This window comes from Numenius arquata, chromosome 11 (genome assembly GCF_964106895.1).
Source record: "Numenius arquata chromosome 11, bNumArq3.hap1.1, whole genome shotgun sequence".
Lineage (NCBI taxonomy): Eukaryota > Metazoa > Chordata > Aves > Charadriiformes > Scolopacidae > Numenius > Numenius arquata.
This window is the reverse complement of record NC_133586.1, coordinates 9,114,799-9,135,659: the sequence shown is the minus strand read 5'-3', so window position 1 is coordinate 9,135,659 and position 20,861 is coordinate 9,114,799. Positions and strand designations below refer to the sequence as shown.

The following is a 20,861-nucleotide window of genomic DNA, read 5'->3' as shown; positions in this document are numbered from 1 at the left end:
CGCGTCCCGGAGCGGAAGGTTCCGGCTGCGGGGCGGGGCCCGGGCGGAGCGGGGCGGAGCGGCCGCGGCCCCCGCTCACCTCCCGCGGCTGCTGCCGCCCCACCGCCGCCGCCGCCATGGAGGGATTCGTGGACTTCACCAACCGCAGCCAGGGCCGCGACCAGCTGTTCCGGTGAGTGCAGGGGCCCGAGCGGCCGCCCCTCTGTGCCAGCTCTTGGGGGACCCCCCCCTGGGCTCAGCGCCCCTCTGGGTGATGGGGCCCGGGATAGGCCCCGGCCGCTGTAGTGCCCCCGCCTCAGGCGGGAGAGCTGCTCGGTGCCCCCGGGCGAGCTCCAGCCCCGCTCCTGCCGTGCTGGTCCCGCCGCTGGGCCCCTCCGCAGCCGCCCCACCTGCGCTTGTGGCCCCTTGCCCCGGCTATAACTCGCCCTGGCACCACCGGGGTGACCTTCGGCTGGGGGGTGAACCCTGCCCTGCTGCTGGTCCTGCCAATTGTCCTTGTTTCACATGTGTACCGTTTTCCTCGTTTTTTCCATTCCAGAGCCACTCAGTACACATGCATGTTGCTTAGCTATTTAATAGAGCATAAGGCTGATAAAGAGAAGCTGGTAATGAAACTCAAGCAGTTGGAATCTAGCATGAGCTCTGGCCGGAAAAGTAAGTACCTGGTGTCTAGAGGGATAAGTCCTTCTTCACTTGCTCTTTCCAGCAAAACAGCTCCTGGCCTTGTGTTTTCTGTAGTTAACTTACCTTGAGCCACAAAACCTCTTTTCGTATATCCACAAAATTGTCAATAGACCTTATCCCTGCCTTGGCTTGCCAGCCTAGGTAGGGCCAAGTATACATTTAGTACTTTCTCAGCCTCCTTTCCGATCAGGCAATCTGAATTATCACTGGGAGAACTAGAGAAGTAAGTTAACAGTCAGCTGTTGCTGCAGAGATCAAGTTGTCATCGCTGTTCAGGGACAGGCCACAGAGTTACGGTGCGAGGCTGGCTTACTGCGCTCTCGTTAATCCTTCCAGCTAACGGGTTGAGGTAGCCTAACATTAAAGATCATCCCAATAAAATCACCCCTGAAGGACCATCTTTCAGTATGGCTTTTTATATCCTACTTCGCATATTAATTTTCTTCAGCGTTTATACTCTACTAAAGCATATACTCTTCCATACTTTTCTCATAGCCTACCTGTTTGCATCACTTCGTTCTTTGTCACATTTGCATCCATTATGGCTACGCTGTTGCACTGGTTGTATTGCTTGCTCTTGGGTTGATCTTAAACCTACTTATCAATTGCTCAATCCTGGAACAACTTCAATGTATGAAGCAAATATTCTAATTTAATGTCTTACCATGGACTTGTTTTATTATTCCAGTTAGCTCCAGCGTAGGGTAATTTCTAGCAGAGAGGCCAACTGGTTTATCAGCATAGCCATAATTCTCTTGCTTCTGCTAAACAAATCACTAACAGACATCAGGTGTAACTTCAGGACTCTTGCAGTTTCACCAAGCTTGGGTGCTGCCAACATCTCTCACTGCGGCAGGGCAGCAGGTTATGAAAAGTATTCTGCATAATATTGTATTAACGTTCATGGGGCGAAACTTAAAACTGCAGTGGATTAAATCAGGCTTGCTGTATATTATAGCTAGAAATGGGTTATACTGTTCCTGTTCACAGGGAACTACGTGTACTTCTGACAAATTCATGGCTGAGGAGTGACTTTGGTCTCGGTGTGCTCAGCACGTGAATCGCCAGCTTTCACAGAGCTCAGGAAAGCTGTGGGTGATGATTGCAGCGGGGTTAGTGTGGTACCCCTCTGTACATCTGTCCACAGAGTCAGGTGAAATCAGTGCAGTGTACAGCTGAAGTTGGAGGCTCTGTTTGTGTCACGTTTTTGCTGACACGGACTTGTTCAGAGCAGTTGGCGATATTGGTCCAGAGGGCACCCAGGCACAAGAACAGAGCGGCAGGAGAAGGCTGCAAGTCCTGGCTATTCATAAAATTTGTGTGTAAGTCCTGGGCTGGTGCAGGACAGAACTGAGATGTTTACACCCCTTCCCTTGCTAGTGGTAGATTCTCACGCCATGAGAAGAAAATGCTTAATCATAGAAATACCCAAAGCCCACTAAGTTTTTAAAAAGTGCACGTGGACAGTGACGTGCTGAGTTGTCCTGCCTAGGGCTGTCTCTGCGGTAAAGGCCAGGCCATGCTAACCTTTGTGGGGTTTCTTGCAGTGTTCCGACTGGGCAACATGGTGCATGCCTTGGTAGCAGCCAGAAGAACTACGCAGCTGCCAGATGTGGTTCCTCGCTTCTGCCTTACAGCCTCCAACCTGACCCGTGCCCTCTACTTCGTCTGCGATGCGGTCCTGTGGCTGAAGAGTGTTGGGCTCCAACCTGACATCGATAAGCCAAAGTGGCGGAATTGGGCTACCAAGTGTTACTACTTTTCACTCCTGATGAATCTAGCCAGGGACTGGTATGAGATCTCCTGGAGGGTGGAACAAGCTGTACAGGAAGAAAAGACAAAGGAGAATTCCTTCTGGGACAAACACAGTGAGGAACTAAACTGTGTGAAATGTGATAGTTTGCACGGTTTTTTCCTCCTACTGTTTCAGATACTGAAAAGACATCCTCCTTTACTGCTGGACTTGGTGAAGAATCTCTGTGATCTCTCAGGTCCTTTGGATACTCTAGGGATCTACAAGACCAACCCAGGAGTGATTGGTTTCTGTGGTGTCCTCTCCTCCCTGGTGGGGATCCTCACATTAGCAAGCCCACATCTGAAGCTGAAACAGTGACGTAAAAGGAGCTGCATGGTATGCAGCAAGCCAACAGCTTTGATCCTGATAGGTTTTTATCCTTCGTATGGCACTTTCAAAATGAACATGTCTCACAGGAACCTCAAGATTAATTTTGCCCTCTGATTAAGTGAATTCTACCCTTTTTCCCTTCCCTGTGTCTTTGCAGATGAGTTTGGTGCCATGAGACACTACCTGATGGAGTGGAGATGGGAGAAGGCAGAGTAATATTTCACAAACAGAAATGGGGCTTGGAACATGGCTGCTAGATAAGGAAATATTGATGTTCCAGTATTGTAATACAGGGTTGTGAAATAGCTGCATAGACAACTGTAATAAGTATGTTACTCATAGCTAGTCGTGTTTACACTGGAAAGCTGGAATTCACCAATCAAAGGTTCTTGCAGTTAGATTTTCTATAGTGGGCTCAGGCAAGTTAGGGGCTGTGGTTAAAAAGGCCTGAAGTCAAGTAAGAGTGTTCTGACGGGTTTGGACTGATGGGTCCTCTTGTCTGGAGGCAGTGGTTTGAATGCCGTGTGTTGGGAACTGAAGAGTGGTGTGATCTGACCTTCCGATGATCTCTGTAACGTGCGCTGGTGACGCTGGATCTGTAGTATAGCGAGTCCCAACTTGTGTCCCAGGAAATCAGCACTTTCCCTTTGATAATGTGAGCCAAGGACTGTTGACCACTGACTCTTGCGTTCTCCAGCAGGCTGTGGCTGAGAGTTTTGGTGAAGGACAGCGGGTGGGAGAAGCTTGTCTGAGTGCTGATGACGCTGTGATTTGTAGGAAACTGGGTTTCCAAAGCTGTGAACCTGGAACCACTCACAAGCACTGAATTTCCCATTGCACATGCACCTTAACTCCCAAACCCCTGTGATTGCAAGTGCAACGATTTGCCATTAATCACATTGTGATAAGGAGCTTGTTTTGCTGTTTTGATTTTACGTGAAAAATTCCAGTATAATGAGGAGCTTTGGAACCTGCAGTTAAGGAGAGAAGCCTGGCTCAGAGCTCGTTGAGTCAGAAAAACTGCAAGGGTGTGTTTCCAGTTGTGTAAGCTCCCGGAGGGAAGGGAATGGAGTTGGTCGTGGTAATATCAGAATCCCGTGTGAGAAGAAAAGCTTATTACTGGATTTGGGCATTCGTGGTTTACATTTTCCTCTCTGTCCCTCCCTATCCTCCCCTTTCATGACCACACAGATTTTTGTGTGTTCCCTCGCTGGTTGAATGGGTTCTACCATTTGAAAATGCCTTACGTTTGCCCTGAAACTGCATTGTTGTTTATCACTTACCTTGCTGGGAACGATTGCCCGGCAGTGTGAAAGGAGAAGTGCTGTGTCCAACTGTCTAACAGTTACATGGCACGCAGTCTTTGTTGCTCCTGACTTTGCAGAGCACCAGTTCTGACACTGTCTGAGAAAAATTTGCACACTATATAAGGAGATAAAATTATCATTTTTCTTCATCGGAGTTAGGCCCGCGTGTTCTGCGACTTTCTGGTGCAAGGACTCCTTGTTTAATGTATCAGGAAATGTGAACAGGGACTACTCTAACCTGGACCAAGGTACTCTCTTATTATTTCTGATGCTATCTGAAAACAGAAATTAAAAGGTGCTGGTTTCTTTTATTAAAAGGAGAAGGCTGTGGAATTGAGTAGGCACGTTATGGCAGTGCCCCGTTTGCTTTAAGGCATTGTGGTCAGGCTTGGAATTACTTCCAGTTTGAATGTGGAGTGTTAGCCTGCCAATGAAGTGTTTGAAAAAAGAGGTTGCTGGGCAGGGTACTTAAGTGTGCTTGAAGACCAAATGTGGCCTGCAGCGGCTCTGCTTTTTAATATGGAAATAAATACCATTAAAAGTAGAGCATACTGGCGGTTCAGACCATAATGGAGCATTACATGGGGGTTGTGTTGTCTTCAGGGGCTTCCTCTCCTTTTTAACAGTGGAATTTTTTTGTTTCTTTACTCCATTTGCCTTTGAGCTCCTGGCAATGAGGGGCCCATCCCTCCCTTGGCCAGGTTGGATCATTATCCCTGTGTGTAGCAACCCCTGTAAGGATGGAAGAGGAGTCTCAATGATCTGGCAGCGAAGGTTTGGCCACCTTTAGTCTACAGAATTTCATCTTCTTGCAAAAAAACCCCACGTTTTGAATTCCTTTCAGGGGAGCTCTTGGATACAAAATACCTCTTCAGCTGGTTTGTGAACTGATTTCTCTCTTCCGCTGGTAGCTCGTAGGTGAAGGGGAATGGATTAAAGTGGTGATGTGGCCCTTGGGTAGCTACACCTCCCTGCCGAGGGAGAAGTGGTTTTTTGCCTTGTGCCAGGCAAACACTGTGCAAAGCCACGGGCCAGGCTTTGATGTTCCTCCTGTAGGGACTGGCTTGGATTAGCAAGTACAGACTTAACCTGGGAGATGGGGCAGTGAATTTTCAGCCTGGGACAGCCTTACTTGCCCCGTTCTACATGGTGTGGGTTGGCGCATGCAGGAATAACTCCTTACTGGTTATTAAGCACTAATACTTGCCTTCTGCTCCCCAGCTGAAGGCTAGAATTTTAATGTACATTAATGTAATGTGACTGAAGCCATAGGATCACAGTCAAATGGAGAAAAACCTTTTAGTACCTTTTTTTTCGTATCTGTTTCTACTACAGCAGGTTGGAATAAGGACAGCTGTTTGAACACAAGCAATAAAGTGAGATGAGTGTGACTCCGTGTCTGTGTGTGTAACTTAGATGGTGGTGTAAAGAGATGCTGAAGGAAGAATCCTCCCTCCCATCTCTGAATTTTATGAATTGGCATGATATTCCAAGAAATGCGTGAGCCATTCGGGATTCCCAGGTGAACAGCAGGAACGATTAAAGGTCTGAAACCCATCATCTCCAGGGAACGACCAAATGAACTGGTACTGTAGAGGAAAGGTGACTGGGGGAAGGTGTGAGAAGTCTTCCAAGTGTCTAAAAGGTCAACTGCCAAGAGGAAGGCAATAAGCTGGTCTCTAAATCCATCCAGGAGGCAATACCTTTACATTGCAGCAAAGGAGAATAAAGTCACCCAGGTGACTTTAAGTAAAATAAGAGACTAAATGGATTGTCCAGGAAAGCAGGCCTTAAAAAGAGACTGGACAGACATCTGCCAGCAGTGGTTTAGGGCGTGCTGATCCTGCCACAGGGCATGGAATTAATTAGTTACCTCTCCAGCCCCCTCCCAGACTGAAGCGTAAAGATGCCTTGCAGGTCTTTGGGCATCTGGCTCATCCCCTCATCACGGTATATTCATGGCTATGGATCAGACTGCGGAGACAAGGGTGTAAAACTCCGCTTCCTGCACCCGGGGGATCGGGTGAGCTCTAAATGTTGCCTGCAGAGCACAGACAGTATTTCTCGGGTGGGGTGGAGCGGTGGGGGGAGGCGGCGGGGGGAGGCGGTGGTACCTTTGCGCTGCAGAGCCCGGGGCTGGCACAGCCTTTGTCCCGGAGGAAGGGGAGGAGATGAGCGAAGGCGTTATTAGAGCAAAGGCTGTGTCGCCTTGTTGATCCCAGCTCCAGCCAAGGCAGGGAGAAGGTTGGCATGTCCCCTGCACTGGAAAATGTCTCGGTGCCAAGAGAGCAAAGTTTTGAGCAGGCTGCTGCCCTTTGTCCCACTGTCTGGAGAGCCGTGATTCACCCCGAACAGCCAGCCGGAGACAGCCCAGGACGTTGGTGTGTACCCGGCGAGCTTTGCACAGCCTCACGCTGGAAGCGAACTCCAGGCCTTTTGGGTGGAAAGGGGGTATTTTCCTCCTGTCCATGGCTTTCCCACAGCCCTGGGAAGTCTCCAACCCCCATGGAGGAGCAGCACAGCCAGGAGCAGGGAGCCATGGAGCTGTGTTGGGTGCACACCTCCATGTCCTGTGCAGGGGTGCAGGGCAGCTGGGAGTGTTTGAGGACTTGGCTCTGCTTCTTGGGCTTCCCCTCATGCTGAGCCTCAAGCCAAGGGTCTCCCTGCCTCGTGCCAGGTGGTCCAGGACACGCAGCATCCTTGTGTCAGCAGGCTGCCTGGATCTCTCATCTGCACCGAGCCCCTTGGTTAGTGTTTTGTCCTCTGGCCTTTGTCCTCTTTCCACCATGCTGTCCTCATCTCTTGGGCGTGGTTCATCCCTGATGTCCGTAGTCAATAACCAAAACCCATCTCAGCTTCATACAGGTGGTGTCTTCTTTCTTTTCAATCAATACTGCAAATAGATTTGTTAATTATGATGTGAGTTAGCAGGGTGCCCCCCACAGAGCAAAGCAGGCTGGCCATGAAAGAGCAACAGTAGTGAGAGCATCACTGGTGGGTCAAGGGGAGCAGTTGTTCCTCTCCATGCAGTCCTTGTGAGGCTACATTTGGGGAACCGTGTCCTGTTTTGGCCCCACCAGCACAGGAGAGATCTTGAGAAGCTGCAGAGAGTCCAGCAGAGGATCATTAGGAGCTTTAGAGAGGCTTAATAGACCTTTAGGGGCATGGAGCACGTGCCATACCAGCGCAGACTGGACCAGAAACTCTGTTCAGAGGTGCACAGAGCAAGGGTGAGAGGCAGCAGGCAGAAATTGCAACCAAGGAAATTTCAGCTGGATATAAGGAAAAAATGGTTTATCATGAGTGTGGTTGGCGCTGGAGCTGGGCCCCAGAGAGATGGGAATCTTATCCCTGGAGATTTTTGAGACCTGACTGGATGAGACCTTGAGCAGCCGCATCTAGCTTTGAGGGTTACCCTGCTTTGAGCAAGAATTGGATGAAGTGACTTCCAGAAATCACTCCCAACCTGATTTTTTCCTTCATTTCTCTCTACTCTAAATGCCTAGAGCTTTCCCAATGCAACGTCTGCCCTGACCCTCAGCTAAAAGCCTTCTCCCCAAAATCCTCGGTGGATTCTCTTAAAAAATTGCAGACCTGGCCGAACTAGATTGTTTTGTGCAGGATGTGTCCCCCATGTCTGCCTTCTGCTCCTTGTGCTTAGTGAACTCCCCCGTGGAGAGAAACTATGTTCTTGGTCTGTGTTTCCCAACAGGATAGCATCCTGGTCCTCCACGGGGATAACGCAGGCTACAGAAATACAGGAATGTTTTAATCTCTTCCACACTCATCCTCCTCCCGTTGTTCATAACAAACCCTGCCTGACTGTTCACCTTCTCCCTGGCTGCTCGTGATCTGTTGCTTTTGAGGTGGTGAGGTCCAAGGGTGACTTCTTTTCATTTTCTTTTGGTTGAGTGGCATTAAACCCCGGTGGATCCCAGCTGTGCCACAGCTTCTGGGCTCTGCTGGGAAGACAACGAAGGGGATTTTCTGCCGTCATCTGTTCCAAATTACGGTGGCTTCAGGGAGCTCTTTGGCCTTTTTCCACCACAACCCGTCAGCTCCCAAACCCGCGCAACTGGGAGGTGGGGCCTCGTGGTGGTAGTGGCCAGGGCACCGTGCATCACTCTCAGAGGACTCTGGTGAAGGGACAGCACAGCCACCACCTTCTGCTCCTGCTGTGCTGGGGACGGGCTGTCCCTCGGTGAGTAGCCTGTCCCCACTGGGCTCTCCGGGGACCAGGGGGGTGAGAGCAGGGATCACCCACTCTTCCTAAATCTCCTGAATTTCATCTGCTGCTGAAAAAAGGGGGTCTGTGCTGGGGGTGGGAGCTGGACCTGTGCTTTCTGGGTGTCACCCAGCCGGGAGCTGTGGAGATGGGTTTGTGATGCTTTTGTCTCCTGCATCGAGCTGTGGCTGTGCAGGGACGGGCATCGCAGACAGCAGAGCTGTGGGGCAGATGCGAGGGAGGGAGATGCTGACCACGGCTGGGCAGCTCGTCACATCCCTGCACGCAGCTCCTCTCTCTGCTCCTGTCCTGCCTTCTTACCCCTTCTCAGACTGCATCTCAGCCTGCCTCTCTCACCCTGGTCCCCGTGCACATCTATTAGTGTCCTGGTTGCTCTGAGTTTGCTTTACAGCTCTGCTTTTATCCTGCCTTCTACTGTAGCTCCTCCAAACTAGACACCTCTCAAATAATTCTTTGCATCTTTGGGTGTTAAGACACGCTAGGAGGGGAGGGCTGTGTGGAGTCACTGTTTTTTACAGCTTAACTGGTAAAAAGTCAAGCGTTAGGCAATGCCATGTCCATTGCACCCATGGGAGGTGTGTGTCTCAGCCCAGCTCCCCGACCCGCCGTGCTGGGGCGGGGGTGCAGGAGCGAGTGGGGGGAGCCCAAGCCCAGCCCTGCCTTCGCAGTGGGGTCTGCGGCTCCCAACTTGGCTTTGCAGGTGGACGTGTGGCAATGACGGCGAAGAAGAATCAGTCTCTGCAGAATGGAAGTGCCAAGGTGGGTGTGGGAAGAGGGAGAGAGGGGAGGGCAGAGGTGTGCCAAGGGCGCCAGGTAGGTCGTGCCAGCTCTGCCAGGTGAATACGAGTCACATTTGATGTCCCGAATGTCCCCCTGTTATCTTTATACGGATCTTTACCTGCAATAATATAGAGCATCATCACAGGGAAAGGATAAAACCTTTTGCGCGCTTGAAATTAAATAGTTCAGAATCAGGAAAGTTAACTCTGGGCAAGGTAAGCCCTCGGTGATACCTGCTGGCAGCGCCTGTCCTTCGTCTGTGTCCCCACTGTGTACCCCAAACCTCCAGCAGTCGTGCTGCTATGGATGCAGCGCTGCTCTGAGCAGCTGGAGCCCCAGGACTGCTGAGCTGCAGGACTCGTGAGAGGGCTGGCTCCGCGACAAGCCAAAATTAGCACAACACAGCACAAAACAATACAGTTTTTATCAAACACGCAGATTCACAGTCTAGTCGTGGTCACAAGTGGGACACGAAGCCAAACTCAGCCTCTCGCCCACTGGTGATCAGGGGAAAGCTCAGCTTTTTCTTCTGCTCTGTCCCATGCAACCCAAAGAGCGCTTCCCTCATGGCTGCTGTGATGAGTCAACGTTTGCCCCGTTCCTACCTTGGGGCTGCAGCGTCTCTCTCAGTTGTCTCACCTCACTGGGTGGGCACCAGGCAAGAGCAGGAGCAGGGAGTTGGAGCTGCAGGTTTATCCTCACCCAGCTTTGAGGGTCCTGCCTCCAGACATGCTCTGGCACTGGCAGCACACACGGTTGTCGCCTTGCTGGTTTATACTGGTATCGCATGTCACCCGTGATAGCAGGGTGCAGAGATGTGGTGCCTTGCTGCCTTGGAGAGCTCAAGTGTCCTCTTCTTACAGTGATGGGTCCTACTAAAACCCTTTGTGCCATCAAGGACAGACCCGCTCCTCTCCCCTTCTCCTTTTTGAGGTCTGTATTCCTTGCTTGTCACAGTGGTGACAGGACAGAGATGCCACATAGGCAAAATGGACTTCGCTGGTCCAAGGCCAGGAGCAAGGACTGGGTCAGATGGAAGACGCAGCAGAGCAGGGTGGAAAGACAGAGGGAGCGCCTGGACAGTCAGGGTTGGGAGATAGGGGGAGTGGGGACCGTCACCCCTCCGACACTGCCTGTGGTGCCTCTGCTCCTTCAGCAGCAACAGCCAGCCTGGTTGTCCACAGTTGTGTCATATGCAACCTAACTGAGAGACCCTCAATGGGGCCTGAGAAATGCCCTGCTCCTCCAGCATGAGCTGAGGTCCTCTGTGATCACTGCAACACACCAAATGCCACCGGCGTGCAAGCGATGGGGCATTCCTCAGGGAAGGGCTGTTGGCTAACTAATCCCCATCTGCCATCCGCAGGAGAACGTGCTGCAGAGGGTCCTGCAGCTGCCGGTGGTGAGCTCGACCTGCGAAAGCCTCCAGCGGACCTATGTCAGCACCAAGGAGGCCCATCCGCTCATGGCCTCGGTGTGCGAGGTCTACGAGCGGGGCGTGCAGGGTGCCAGCGCCTTGGCCATGTGGAGCGTGGAGCCCGTGGTGCGCAGGCTGGAGCCTCAGTGTGAGTCCATCCACTGGGGAGACATGGTGGGGGGGAGGCACCAGAGCTTCTCTTGGTGGGACAGCACTGGCACTAGTGTGTGGGACCTCCCGGCACAGCCCAGGAGCTTTTCTCACCAACCCTCCTCCATGCTTTTGTCCAAGACAGTTGCTGTGGCTAACAACCTGGCTTGCCGGGGCTTGGACCACCTGGAGGAGAAGATCCCAGCCCTCCAGTACCCTGTCGACAAGGTAAGTCACAGGCAGGACAGTCTGGGATCCCCTGGCCCCTCTGCAGAACTCACAGCACTTCTCCTCTAGGCTTGTTTCTGGATGGTGATGGGCTGCTCAGGGGGAAACAGTGCAGCACCTCCAAGCAAGTGCTCCTCCAGCAGCTCCTGCAGCCCAGGGGATGGTTGGGACCCTCCCAAATATAGGTCAACAGCATCCTATGTCCCATCCCTGTCAACTACCTCCAGCTCTCCCAGCTGGAGAGAACTCTTACGCCTGCCTGGGGCTGTCTGCTCGCATGGCCATGGCTGGGGTCCCCAAGGTCCCTCCAGCTGTCCCATGCCACCCTGAGCACACCGGCAGGACTGTTCTCCATCTCCACCTGCAGCTTGCATCTGAACTGAAGGGCACCATCTCCACCCCCCTCCAAAGTGCCAAAAGCACCATTGGCAACTCTGTGGATAAGATCATGGAGCTGGCGGCGGAGGGCTACGAGGCCACAAAGAACACCGTAGAAACAACAGCAAAGTACACAAGGAGGAACTCAGTGAGCCAGATGGCAGCCGCAGGGGTCGACACGGCCCTGGGAGGGCTGGAGAAGCTGATGGAGTACCTGCTGCCAGAGGAGGATGAGGAAGCAGGTAGTCTTGATGCCTAAATCCCACATGAAGGTGTCTGGGGAGGGCTGGCTGTATATGGGGTGGCACCTCACTCATGGGATGCATGTGGCAGGAGGAAGCCCCTGACACATGCAGGTGCAGGGCTGCCTAGGAGGGTTGTCCCACCAGGACATAACCTCCCCCACCGCTTTTCTGCCTGTGCTCTTCTGCCTGTAGATCAGAAGCCCAAAGAGAAGCGTGGGTCAACAGTAAAGGTCTCCCAGCAGCAGCCCAGTGCTCCAAGTGCTCCCAGTGCTCCCAGCACTCCCAGTGCTCCCAGCACCCTGGGCCGGATTGGCGCCTTGGTTAGCACCGTCTCCCACCGCGCTTACCAGCAAACCACCCAAAGCCTGCAGCGTGCCAAAACCAAAGGGCAGGAGCTAGCCACCTGGATCCCCATCCTGGTGAGTGCCAAAACCTGTCCACCATGTTCCTGCTCCCTCATACCTTCTTTTGGGCTGATTCTGCTTTTGGGTGACATATTTCAGACTCCTTGGAGCACATTTGAGACCAGAGTGGTGGGCACTGTTGGTTTCCCCCGCTCCGCAGAACAAGCTGAGGCCAACAGTTCCCACAGCACATTCACACACAACCTCGTACCATGTTAGTGGGATGAGTTATTTTTAGCCAGTTCCCAATGTATATTGTTGATTTATGGCCTTGCCATAACATCCTCACTAAAGCAAAAAGCCCCTCCAGAGGCCCACAGAGGATGAGGAGAAGGAGGTCCCCCTCCTCTCCCACCCAGTGCTGCAGTGGGGACCCCTTCCCTGGCCTGTGCCAAGATCCCAGAGCTCCTCACTGCCCTCAGGATTTCTTCCCACGTGCATAAATGAACCCCTCTGCTGCCAGCACACCCCAGGGCCCCTGTGAAATCCTCAGGCTAAGCAGGATGGGGCAGATGGGACCTGCCAGACCCACCCTAAGCAGTGGCTTTTTGCTCGCCTTCCAGGGCAACTTGGCCAAACTGAGCGTGCCCGAGGCACCACGGGTCCAAGGTGATGGGCAGAGCACCACGACTGGCTGGCTGAGCCGGCGGCAGAGCAAGGTGCCAGAGCAGAAGCAAGAGAAAGCAGGGAAGAAAGACAACCACCACACCAAGGAGGTATGGAGAAAAGGGGGGCAGTGAGCTGGGGGCACCCCAAAGCATCCTCCTGCCCATGGATCATCCCAGCATGAGGGATGTTCCTCCCATACCCTTGGAAACCAGGGCTCCAGCCTTGCGGAATTGTGGCAGGAACTGTGGCTTGGAGGAGGTGAGGATGGGTTGGCAGGGGGGCCAGAGGCAGCCCCAGCAGCCCCCTTCCCTGATGCCCAAAAGGTGAACCACTCCAAAAAATCCTCCCCCTCCCATGGTCCCAGCAGTGAGGTGCGGTGTGATCCGGCAGGGCTGGGAACAGTCCCCAGCGTCGGCTCCTCTGGGACGTAGGGACGGGAAGCGGCAGGTCGGGGTCACTGCCCTTTGCCTCTGCCGGCAGCGGAAGCACAGCCCAGGGCTGGGGGTCCCCGGGGACCTGGGAGGAGTTGGGGGAGCTGGAGGGAGCGACCCTGCTGCAAAGGGCTGCGGTGGCTTTTGCAAAGCAGCCGGCCAAAAGCATGTGGGCTTTGAGCCGTGGAGGGGATGTGGAGTCCAGGGCCACTCCTGTCCTCCCCAGAGGGGCTGGTGGGATGGGGCCAGAGGCTGAGCTGGTTTCTCTCAGCAGGCAGGGGACGGCCCCGGGCTGGTGGGCAGCGTGGCTCACAACCTGCAAACCGCCTATGCCTCTGGCATCTCCAGCGTGAAGAAGGTCCCAGCGGTGGCTTGGGACGCAGCAGAGGGGTTGATCCTCTTCACGCCCCGCAGGCTGTCCAAGGCCATGGAGACGGTGGATGCCCTTGGGGGTACCCTTGTCAGTGCTCCCAAGCATCTGCTGGGCACCCTGTACAGCTACGTGCCGGTGAGTTTGTTCCCACCCAGGTCCCATCCATCTCCAAGCAAACCCCATTTTGCCCCACCTCCTCCCATGAGCACCCCATACTGCCGGGCATTGCCAGGAGGCACCAGAGTGGGGAGATGGGGTGCTGTTGGGAGACCTCAGTCCCACCCTCCTCCTGGGCATCCCCCAAGCCATGATGGTGAGTCCTCCCCATAGAGCCAGCAGGTTGGCCAGTGGTGGCACCTTCACAGGGTTCATGCCCAAGCCAGGGCATGGGTGAAAGGTGGGAGTTAAGCTCTCCTTTCCCCCACCCCACTGCTCCTCTGGGACCATCTCTCCACCGCAGCTGCCTGGGGGCTGCAGCCCTCCACTGGGGACCCCTCTATGGGCAAAATGGCTTGTCCTGATGTCCTCCCAGTTTTGAGGGGCTGGCAGGTGGGTACAGGATGGCCAGGTGCTCACCCCCTCTCTCAGCTCCGCAGGCAGTCAGCGAAGGAAGAGGAGGCAGCTGGGGGCAGCAAGCCCAACCCAGAGACGGAGCAGAAGGAGGAGGATGCCAAGCCTCCTGCCCCTTCCACCGAGGAGAAATCCCAGCTGAGGGGCGACTGGCGCCTGTACCGCGGCCATCACCCCCTCTCTTTCCTGGGGCTCGAGGACCCCCTCTTCCTGCGGCATAACCTCTACCGCAGCCCTGCCTTTGAGCCCGAATGCCCCCTCCCACGGAAATCTGCCTTCTCCCCCTACAACAGGCGGGTGAGCGAGGGCTCCTACCGCTTCAGCCCTGAGGCCATGTACAGCCGGGCTTACTACACCAACCTATACAGCCCTGCCTTCAAGAAGGACTGAGCCAGGGGGGAGGATGAGCACATCCCAGCCCCCTTCTAATTCCCCCCCCACCAGCACGCTTTGCCTGGGCCCCCACCAGCCACCCGCACGCACCCCTGTACTGGGACAGGAGCTCAAAGCAGTAGACATGCCATGGGATGTCTTCTTCTGGAGCGCATTGAGGCCAGGATCGGGGAATAAAGGCAACCAAAAGCCCAGCTGGTGGAAGGAGAAGGTAGGGGCAGGTGGGACCAGAGGGGACCAGAGAGGTGAAGGAGATGCAGAAAGAGCAGTGAGACCAGAAAAGAGAAAAAGGGACCAGCCACACCTTGCACTCTGGCCCCTGCTGAGTAGATAGCGTGGACTTGGGCTACAAGTTGAGAACAGCTCTGAGACAGAGCAGGGACGACAGCAAAGCCATCAAACATCACCATAGCAAGCCTGGTTCCCCATCCTTCCTCCCTTGGTCCCACCTCACAGAGCCCACCCCTGGCCACAGATTTCTCCTCCATGGTGGAGCTGAGGGTCCCCACTGACCAGCAGGATTTGTAAGTCAGAAAGCCCTGGGCACCCACCCCCAGCTGATGGTGGGATAGATGGTGGGGTTAGGAAGAAGACGGGTGACAACGGGTGGAGCTCCTGAAGCCCCTTGCTCCCACAGGACTGCCTAGCTTCCTGCAACACCTCGTTGTATCTGCTGCAATAATAAACCTTCCCGACCTGCCGCTTGCCCTGGCTGCTTTATGAGAGCAAGCCACCAAAACAAGGGAGCTGAGTGGGGCAAGGTACCCAACCCAGGGCTGAGGGAGCGGGAATGGGAAATTCATCCTCGGGTTGCTGCTGCAGGGACAGTGGGTGCTCATGCCCAGCACAGTACGTGTCTCCTCCCCATGCCTCAAGTACAAATTCACAGCCCCAAGGAGCCAGGGGCTTCCTGCCAAAGACAATTTATTGCATTTCCAGAAGAACACAGCAGAGAAATCAGTGTCCATACTGCACACAAACCCTCTTCCAACACACTGCTTTCCCAGGCACACCAGGGGAAGGAGAGGCAGGGAAAAACCTCCCAGCAGCAGAAGGGTTCAGTGATGAGCCCGGCGACCCCTTTTGTCCCCTCCCTTCCTCCCCAGGGACAAGCGGCCTTACGGAAGGAGTGGCTCGGGAAGGCGTATGGTTTGATTCCCCATCCTGGGAACGAGCCACGCGCCTGGTTTTTCCCAGGCATGGCCCGTACGGTGCTTGGACACGGGAAAGGCTGCAAGCGCTGGAAACTGTGGGAGAGAGGACCAGGGACAGGATGGTTCAAAAGCAAGATGGGTGGGATGGGAGGTGTCAGCCTTCACCAAGGTTTTCCAGGGTTGGCCAGTGTCCTGGGCTCTGGGACACTCACACATGGTGGTGCACACATGGGAACTGCCAGTGGCTCCCCGGCAGAGAGACCCCCACCTTGACAGCTCACAGATGCTCCAGGGTTACCAGAGAGGACCCTGATGAGTGTTAAACAGGAATAAGGATCCCAGGGTAGGAGCGGATGGACAAGGAGCCGGGCAGAAGCAGCGTGTCCTCCCAGCTCACCACCAACACAGGCAGCTCCCGCTGAAGGAGCTGGGGATGATGCTGCCTGGAGCAGTGGCAAAATCACCTGGTGGTTTCCAGTGTTGGAGGACGGAAGGAGAAAGCAGGAGGCACCTAAAAAGCTGGTACAGCAAAGAGTAAAGATTCTGTCCCATCATGGAGCCAAGAGGAAGGCACTACAGTCCACAGCACTGTCTGTGTGTGGCAGGACACCCAGACCCCAACGTTAGAAGGACCCATTGTACATAGGGAAACACACGCACCATCTCCACGGGCACCCAGGGAGGAGGCTTGGTCCAGCCGGGCAGCACAGAGAGAAGCAACACCCATGCCATAGGTCAGAGGGAGTCCGTTCGCTTACGGGCAAACACAGCCGACATGGTCTTGACAATGCCACGAATCCCCGTACCCTTTTTCAATGCCAGTTTGGTGTCAGGGATGCGCTCAGCCAGTCCGTGGAAGACCATGAGGGCCCCATGATAAGCCTCAGCTGCAGAGACCTCGTAGAAACCACAGTCTAAAGAGAGGGCCAGGAGCCGACCCTCCTCGCTGGACACCACCCGTTGGTGATGCAGGTCCCGTTTGTTGCCCACAATGACAATGGGCACCTTCTCCTGATTCTGCCCCTCCTTGGCTGCCTTGATGAACTGGATTTTGAGGGGCAGGATGTTGAAGCTGGCACGGTCGCAGATGCTGTAGACCAGGACAAAGCTGTCTGCCCACTGGATTCGCTTCTCCTCTGAGGAGCCCTCCTCTGCCTGCTCCTAGGGAAAGAGAAAAGGAAGGTTTCTTTACCCCGGTCCCTCCCTCCACACCTCCTACCACAGGGCATAGTGACCCTGAGCCCATCGGGACAGGGATGGCTAGTGAGCTGCAGCAGAAGGGCAGAGAGAAAGAGGAGTACCGAGGAAGGCAGAGCAGGACCTGGCAGACCTCACCATGGGGGCATGATCTGGGATTCAGTATCACTGTCCTCACTTCATCACCCATCTGGCAAGCACTGCAGGCTGGAGCTGATAACAGCGTGGCAACCTCAGAGCAGCACTTCCACTTCATTAGCACCACCCTGTGCTCAATCTGGGCTGATAACGTTAGTGCTTCAGCCCCAACATCTTCAGTCAGAGGACCATGGGCTACAATGGCTATTCCTACCCTGCCAGCGATGCTGCTGCCCTGTGCTCTGCAAGTAAGAAGGGTTCGGTCACCTACAAACAAACCTCTGACACAAGAGTTGTGCTCAGCTGGAGGTCCCAGCTTATGCTTCCCCCTGTGTAAGTTTTAGTAAAGGGTTTTTTTCTCCCCGGGGTGAAAACAGGTTGATGGGAGCGGAGCCTTCTTACCTGGGAATTGGGGACATCCCAGATGTGGAAGAGAATCTCTCGGCCATCCACGGTCAGGTTGTGGCTGTAGATGAATTCTGCCAAAAAATGAGAACAAAGATCTCACTGGTCTTCATGGACCCAAGAGATAGCTCCCTCAACCCAGGTCTTCCCCTCTTGGGGACAAGCCTGTCACGTCCACCCTGGGAGACCGTGCTCTACAAGGCAAGGTCCAGGGGCTCTTTTTGTACAGTAACAACCACACAGAGCATGGTGGCCTCCAGGGCTGTGACTGCCTCAGCCTGCCTCCACCCCAGCGTGCAGTCCAGGCACACTGGTGCCACCAGCTGCCACCAAGGACCTTTCGCACCCAGAGAAGCGGTTCTAGAGCAAAGAGATGGGTCACTGAACAAATACAACCATCGAGCCCCCTGGGAGCAGGCGAAGGCTCTGGAGAAAGACAGGAGAGGATGGGAAGCAATAAAATCCTGCAGGCAGAAGCAGGATCACCTCCTGACCCCAGTCCCTAACGGGAACCGGCCTGGCCCTGGCCCGGCACTCACCCATGTCTCCGTACTCCCCGATAAAGCGCCGAGTGAGGAAACGCACAGTCAGAGCTGCAGAGGGGAGAATGAGAATCATCAGAATAACCCTAAACCTGAAGGATTTTCCTTTTAAAATCCAGAGCAGTCAAGAACCCTACCCCTGCAAACTCCCACTAGCAGGAACGACCTCGAGTTTTCTCCCAGCCCTCGGCAGGTCTGCGAGCGGAGTGGAGGCACAGCATGAACAAGAGCATCAGCAAACCACAGCTCAACCGAAAATAACCTTCCCCCGTTGCTCTCCGCTGCCCATAAGGTTGTGCTCAGCATCCCCACCTGGGATCACCACCACACCCGAAAGCTCAGCCCCATCTCACCAGCTTGCTCTATGGGGCTGCCCTCTGCAGCTTTTTCTCCAAACACTGCTGCAGAGGTTTCAGCTCTTTTTTTGTGGAGAGAAGCAGGTCTCTCTGCCTAGGAACCCCCTGCGCCCAGCTCACGGTCGGTTCTTACCTGATTTCCCCACGTTATCCGCTCCCATAATGAGGACATTTGCTTCCATCTTCAGGGCGGTGGGGCCAGGCACCTCCATGAGGGCAGGGTGGTCAGGGGTGAAGCTGGCGCTCCGGCGCAGCGGGAGCCGGAGCCCCATGCCAAGCGTGGTCATGCCTTGTCTGCAGTCCCAGCTGTGTCTGAGACTCCTCTCTGCGCAGCCGAGGAGCCAGCACTTCCCACGGCACCCAGGGGACCGGTGAGGGCCATACCCCTCCCCACAGGGGCGGTACAGCCAGAGCTGCCGGCGGCCAGATGAAGAACTTTATTATTGCTCAGATCATCACAAACGTACGTCACTGCCCAGAGCCGGCCCTGCCATCCCCCGGTGCGGCAGGCAGCCGGGAAGCACCGGCTGGATGCATCAGCTGCTCCACAAAATGCATCCCAGCAGGCTGCCCACGCCTGCACCCCAAGCATGCTGTCCCTTGGCAGAGCCATGTAGCCCCTTGTTCCTTCCCCAGGGTGACCGTGGAGCTGCCTGCGAGGAGTGGTGGAGTGTCTCACGTGTGGTGGAGCGTCTTGTGAGCAACGGAGCAACTCACGATTTGATGCAGTGTTATTGCACAAGTGGTGGAGCATCTCACGAGTGATGGAGCATCATTTCACAAGTGGTGCAGCACCTCACAGGTGGTGGAGCATCTCACAAGTGATGGAGCTTTGTTCTCATGAGCAATGGAGCATCTCACAAGTGATGGAGTGTTATCTGATAAGTGATGGAGTGTTATCTGATAAGTGATGAAGCACTTCATGAGAGATGGAGTCTGTTGCGAGTGGTGGAGCATTTCACAGGAGATGGAGTCCGTTGTGAGTGACGGAGCATCTCACAAGTGATGGAGCACTGTTTCCCGAGTGGTGCAGCATCTCACAAGTGATGGAGCATCTCAAGAGTGATGGAGTGTTGTCTCACGGGTGGCAGAGCATCTCACAAGTGATGAAGCGTTGTCTCCTGAGTGATGGAGCATCTCATGAGTGACGGAGCGTTGTTTCACAAGTGATGCAGCATCTCACAAGTGATGAAACGTTGTCTCACGAGTGACGGAGCGTTGTCTCACAAGCGGTGCAGCGTCTCACAAGTGGTGCAGCGTCTCACAAGTGGTGGAGCATCTCAAGAGCGATGGAGTGTTGTCTCACGGGTGGCAGAGCATCTCACAAGTGATGAAGCGTTGTCTCCTGAGTGATGGAGCATCTCATGAGTGACGGAGCGTTGTCTCACAAGTGATGCAGCATCTCACAAGTGATGAAACGTTGTCTCACGAGTGACGGAGCGTTGTCTCACAAGCGGTGCAGCGTCTCACAAGTGGTGGAGCATCTCAAGAGCGATGGAGTGTTGTCTCACGGGTGGCAGAGCATCTCACAAGTGATGAAGCGTTGTCTCCTGAGTGATGGAGCATCTCATGAGTGACGGAGCGTTGTCTCACAAGTGATGCAGCATCTCACAAGTGATGAAACGTTGTCTCACGAGTGACGGAGCGTTGTCTCACAAGCGGTGCAGCGTCTCACAAGTGGTGGAGCATCTCAAGAGCGATGGAGTGTTGTCTCACGGGTGGCAGAGCATCTCACAAGTGATGAAGCGTTGTCTCCTGAGTGATGGAGCATCTCACGAGTGACGGAGCGTTGTCTCACAAGCGGTGCAGCGTCTCACAAGTGGTGGAGCATCTCATGAGAGATGGAGGCTCTCGTGAGTGATGGAGCGTCTCACGAGTGGTGGAGCGTCTCACGGGCGACGGAGCCTCTCGGGTGCACCCACCCCTCGCCCCCGACCTGCCGCACGGCCTCCGCAGCCCACGCGTGTCCCCGGCCCCCTCCCCACACCACCCCCGCCCCGCCGCCCACCCGGGCCGTCCCCTTTTCTCCCGGTGCGGGATGAAGTCCGCCCGTCCCAGCCCTCCGCCCCCGGGGGCCGGTCCGTCCGCTGCCCCTCGGCGGGGCCGGGCGGAGCCGCCTGACGCCATCGCGGCGCGCCGGGGCGGGCGGGTGCCGCCATGGCGGCGGAGGGGGCGGCGGTGCGGGTGGCGGTGCGGGTGCGGCCGCTGCTGCCCCGGGAAGCGCTGCGGGGACACCGGCCCTGCCTGCGGGGCGACGCCGCCACCGGCGAGGTGGCGCTGGGCCGCCGCCGCCGCTTCCGCTTCGCCGCCGTGCTGCCCGAGGCGGCGGGGCAGGCGGCCGTCTACCGGGCCTGCGTCCAGCCGCTGCTGCGGGCCTTCTTCCGCGGCTTCAACGCCACCGTCTTCGCCTACGGGCAGACCGGCTCCGGCAAGACCTACACCATCGGGGAAGCCAGCGTGGGTGAGTCGCGGCACGGCCGGCGTCGCCGTCCCACCGGCATCGTTGTCCCGCCAGCATCACCACCATCCTCTGTGCTTCCCACCAACCCCACCGGTGCCACATCGCCACCTCCCTCCGTCCCAAGCTGAGCCATCGCCCCAGCCATCCCTCCCAACCCGCCATCCCCACCCAGCTCGTCAGCTTTGCTCTCTCTGCCCAAACCCACCAACGTCACCATCTCCATCACTTCCAACATCACCATCCCAATCAATCCGTCCACCCTGCCCTC

General features: G+C 55.3%; 4 protein-coding genes across 4 annotated transcripts in view; 3 read left to right on the top strand and 1 right to left on the bottom strand.

Moving 5' to 3' along the window:
- The first annotated feature begins 55 nt into the window (after nucleotides 1–55).
- On the top strand, nucleotides 56–2,797 carry PEX11A (peroxisomal biogenesis factor 11 alpha). The gene is made up of 3 exons (XM_074156251.1): nucleotides 56–172; nucleotides 539–654; nucleotides 2,232–2,797. The coding sequence occupies exons 1-3, from the start codon at nucleotides 117–119 to the stop codon at nucleotides 2,795–2,797; spliced, it is 738 nt and encodes a 245-aa protein (XP_074012352.1). The 5' UTR covers nucleotides 56–116.
- A 6,271-nt stretch (nucleotides 2,798–9,068) lies between these two features.
- On the top strand, nucleotides 9,069–15,040 carry PLIN1 (perilipin 1). The gene is made up of 8 exons (XM_074156328.1): nucleotides 9,069–9,121; nucleotides 10,509–10,707; nucleotides 10,855–10,937; nucleotides 11,305–11,557; nucleotides 11,753–11,979; nucleotides 12,528–12,680; nucleotides 13,279–13,512; nucleotides 13,966–15,040. Exons 1-8 carry the CDS (start codon nucleotides 9,077–9,079, stop codon nucleotides 14,335–14,337), a joined length of 1,566 nt encoding a protein of 521 aa, XP_074012429.1. The 5' UTR covers nucleotides 9,069–9,076; the 3' UTR covers nucleotides 14,338–15,040.
- Nucleotides 15,041–15,249: 209 nt separating this feature from the next.
- Nucleotides 15,250–18,494, bottom strand: LOC141470495 (ras-related and estrogen-regulated growth inhibitor-like protein). Its single transcript, XM_074156553.1, has 4 exons — nucleotides 18,266–18,494; nucleotides 17,774–17,827; nucleotides 17,232–17,308; nucleotides 15,250–16,655 (listed from the first exon to the last, which is right to left on the bottom strand). The coding sequence occupies exons 1-4, from the start codon at nucleotides 18,417–18,419 to the stop codon at nucleotides 16,230–16,232; spliced, it is 711 nt and encodes a 236-aa protein (XP_074012654.1). The 5' UTR covers nucleotides 18,420–18,494; the 3' UTR covers nucleotides 15,250–16,229.
- Nucleotides 18,495–20,289: 1,795 nt separating this feature from the next.
- The window catches only part of KIF7 (kinesin family member 7), an 11,394-nt gene continuing 10,822 nt past the window's right edge, over nucleotides 20,290–20,861 (top strand). Inside the window, exon 1 of the mRNA XM_074155747.1 lies at nucleotides 20,290–20,593. Within this exon, the coding sequence (XP_074011848.1) occupies nucleotides 20,290–20,593 (304 nt within the window). The remainder of the gene's footprint in view (nucleotides 20,594–20,861) is intronic.

Bases quoted from the DNA above. Each gene is read 5' to 3' on its own strand.
- PEX11A (XM_074156251.1), top strand. From the start codon at position 117: ATGGAGGGATTCGTGGACTTCACCAACCGCAGCCAGGGCCGCGACCAG. The intron at 173-538 runs GTGAGTGCAGGG...TTTCCATTCCAG, and splicing joins GGCCGCGACCAGCTGTTCCG to AGCCACTCAGTACACATGCA. The intron at 655-2,231 runs GTAAGTACCTGG...GGTTTCTTGCAG, and splicing joins CATGAGCTCTGGCCGGAAAA to TGTTCCGACTGGGCAACATG.
- PLIN1 (XM_074156328.1), top strand. From the start codon at position 9,077: ATGACGGCGAAGAAGAATCAGTCTCTGCAGAATGGAAGTGCCAAG. The intron at 11,558-11,752 runs GTAGTCTTGATG...TTCTGCCTGTAG, and splicing joins AGAGGAGGATGAGGAAGCAG to ATCAGAAGCCCAAAGAGAAG. The intron at 13,513-13,965 runs GTGAGTTTGTTC...CCCCTCTCTCAG, and splicing joins CCCTGTACAGCTACGTGCCG to CTCCGCAGGCAGTCAGCGAA.
- LOC141470495 (XM_074156553.1), bottom strand. From the start codon at position 18,419: ATGACCACGCTTGGCATGGGGCTCCGGCTCCCGCTGCGCCGGAGCGCC. The intron at 17,828-18,265 runs GTAAGAACCGAC...TCCCCTCTGCAG, and splicing joins GGATAACGTGGGGAAATCAG to CTCTGACTGTGCGTTTCCTC. The intron at 17,309-17,773 runs GTGAGTGCCGGG...ATTTTTTGGCAG, and splicing joins CGGGGAGTACGGAGACATGG to AATTCATCTACAGCCACAAC.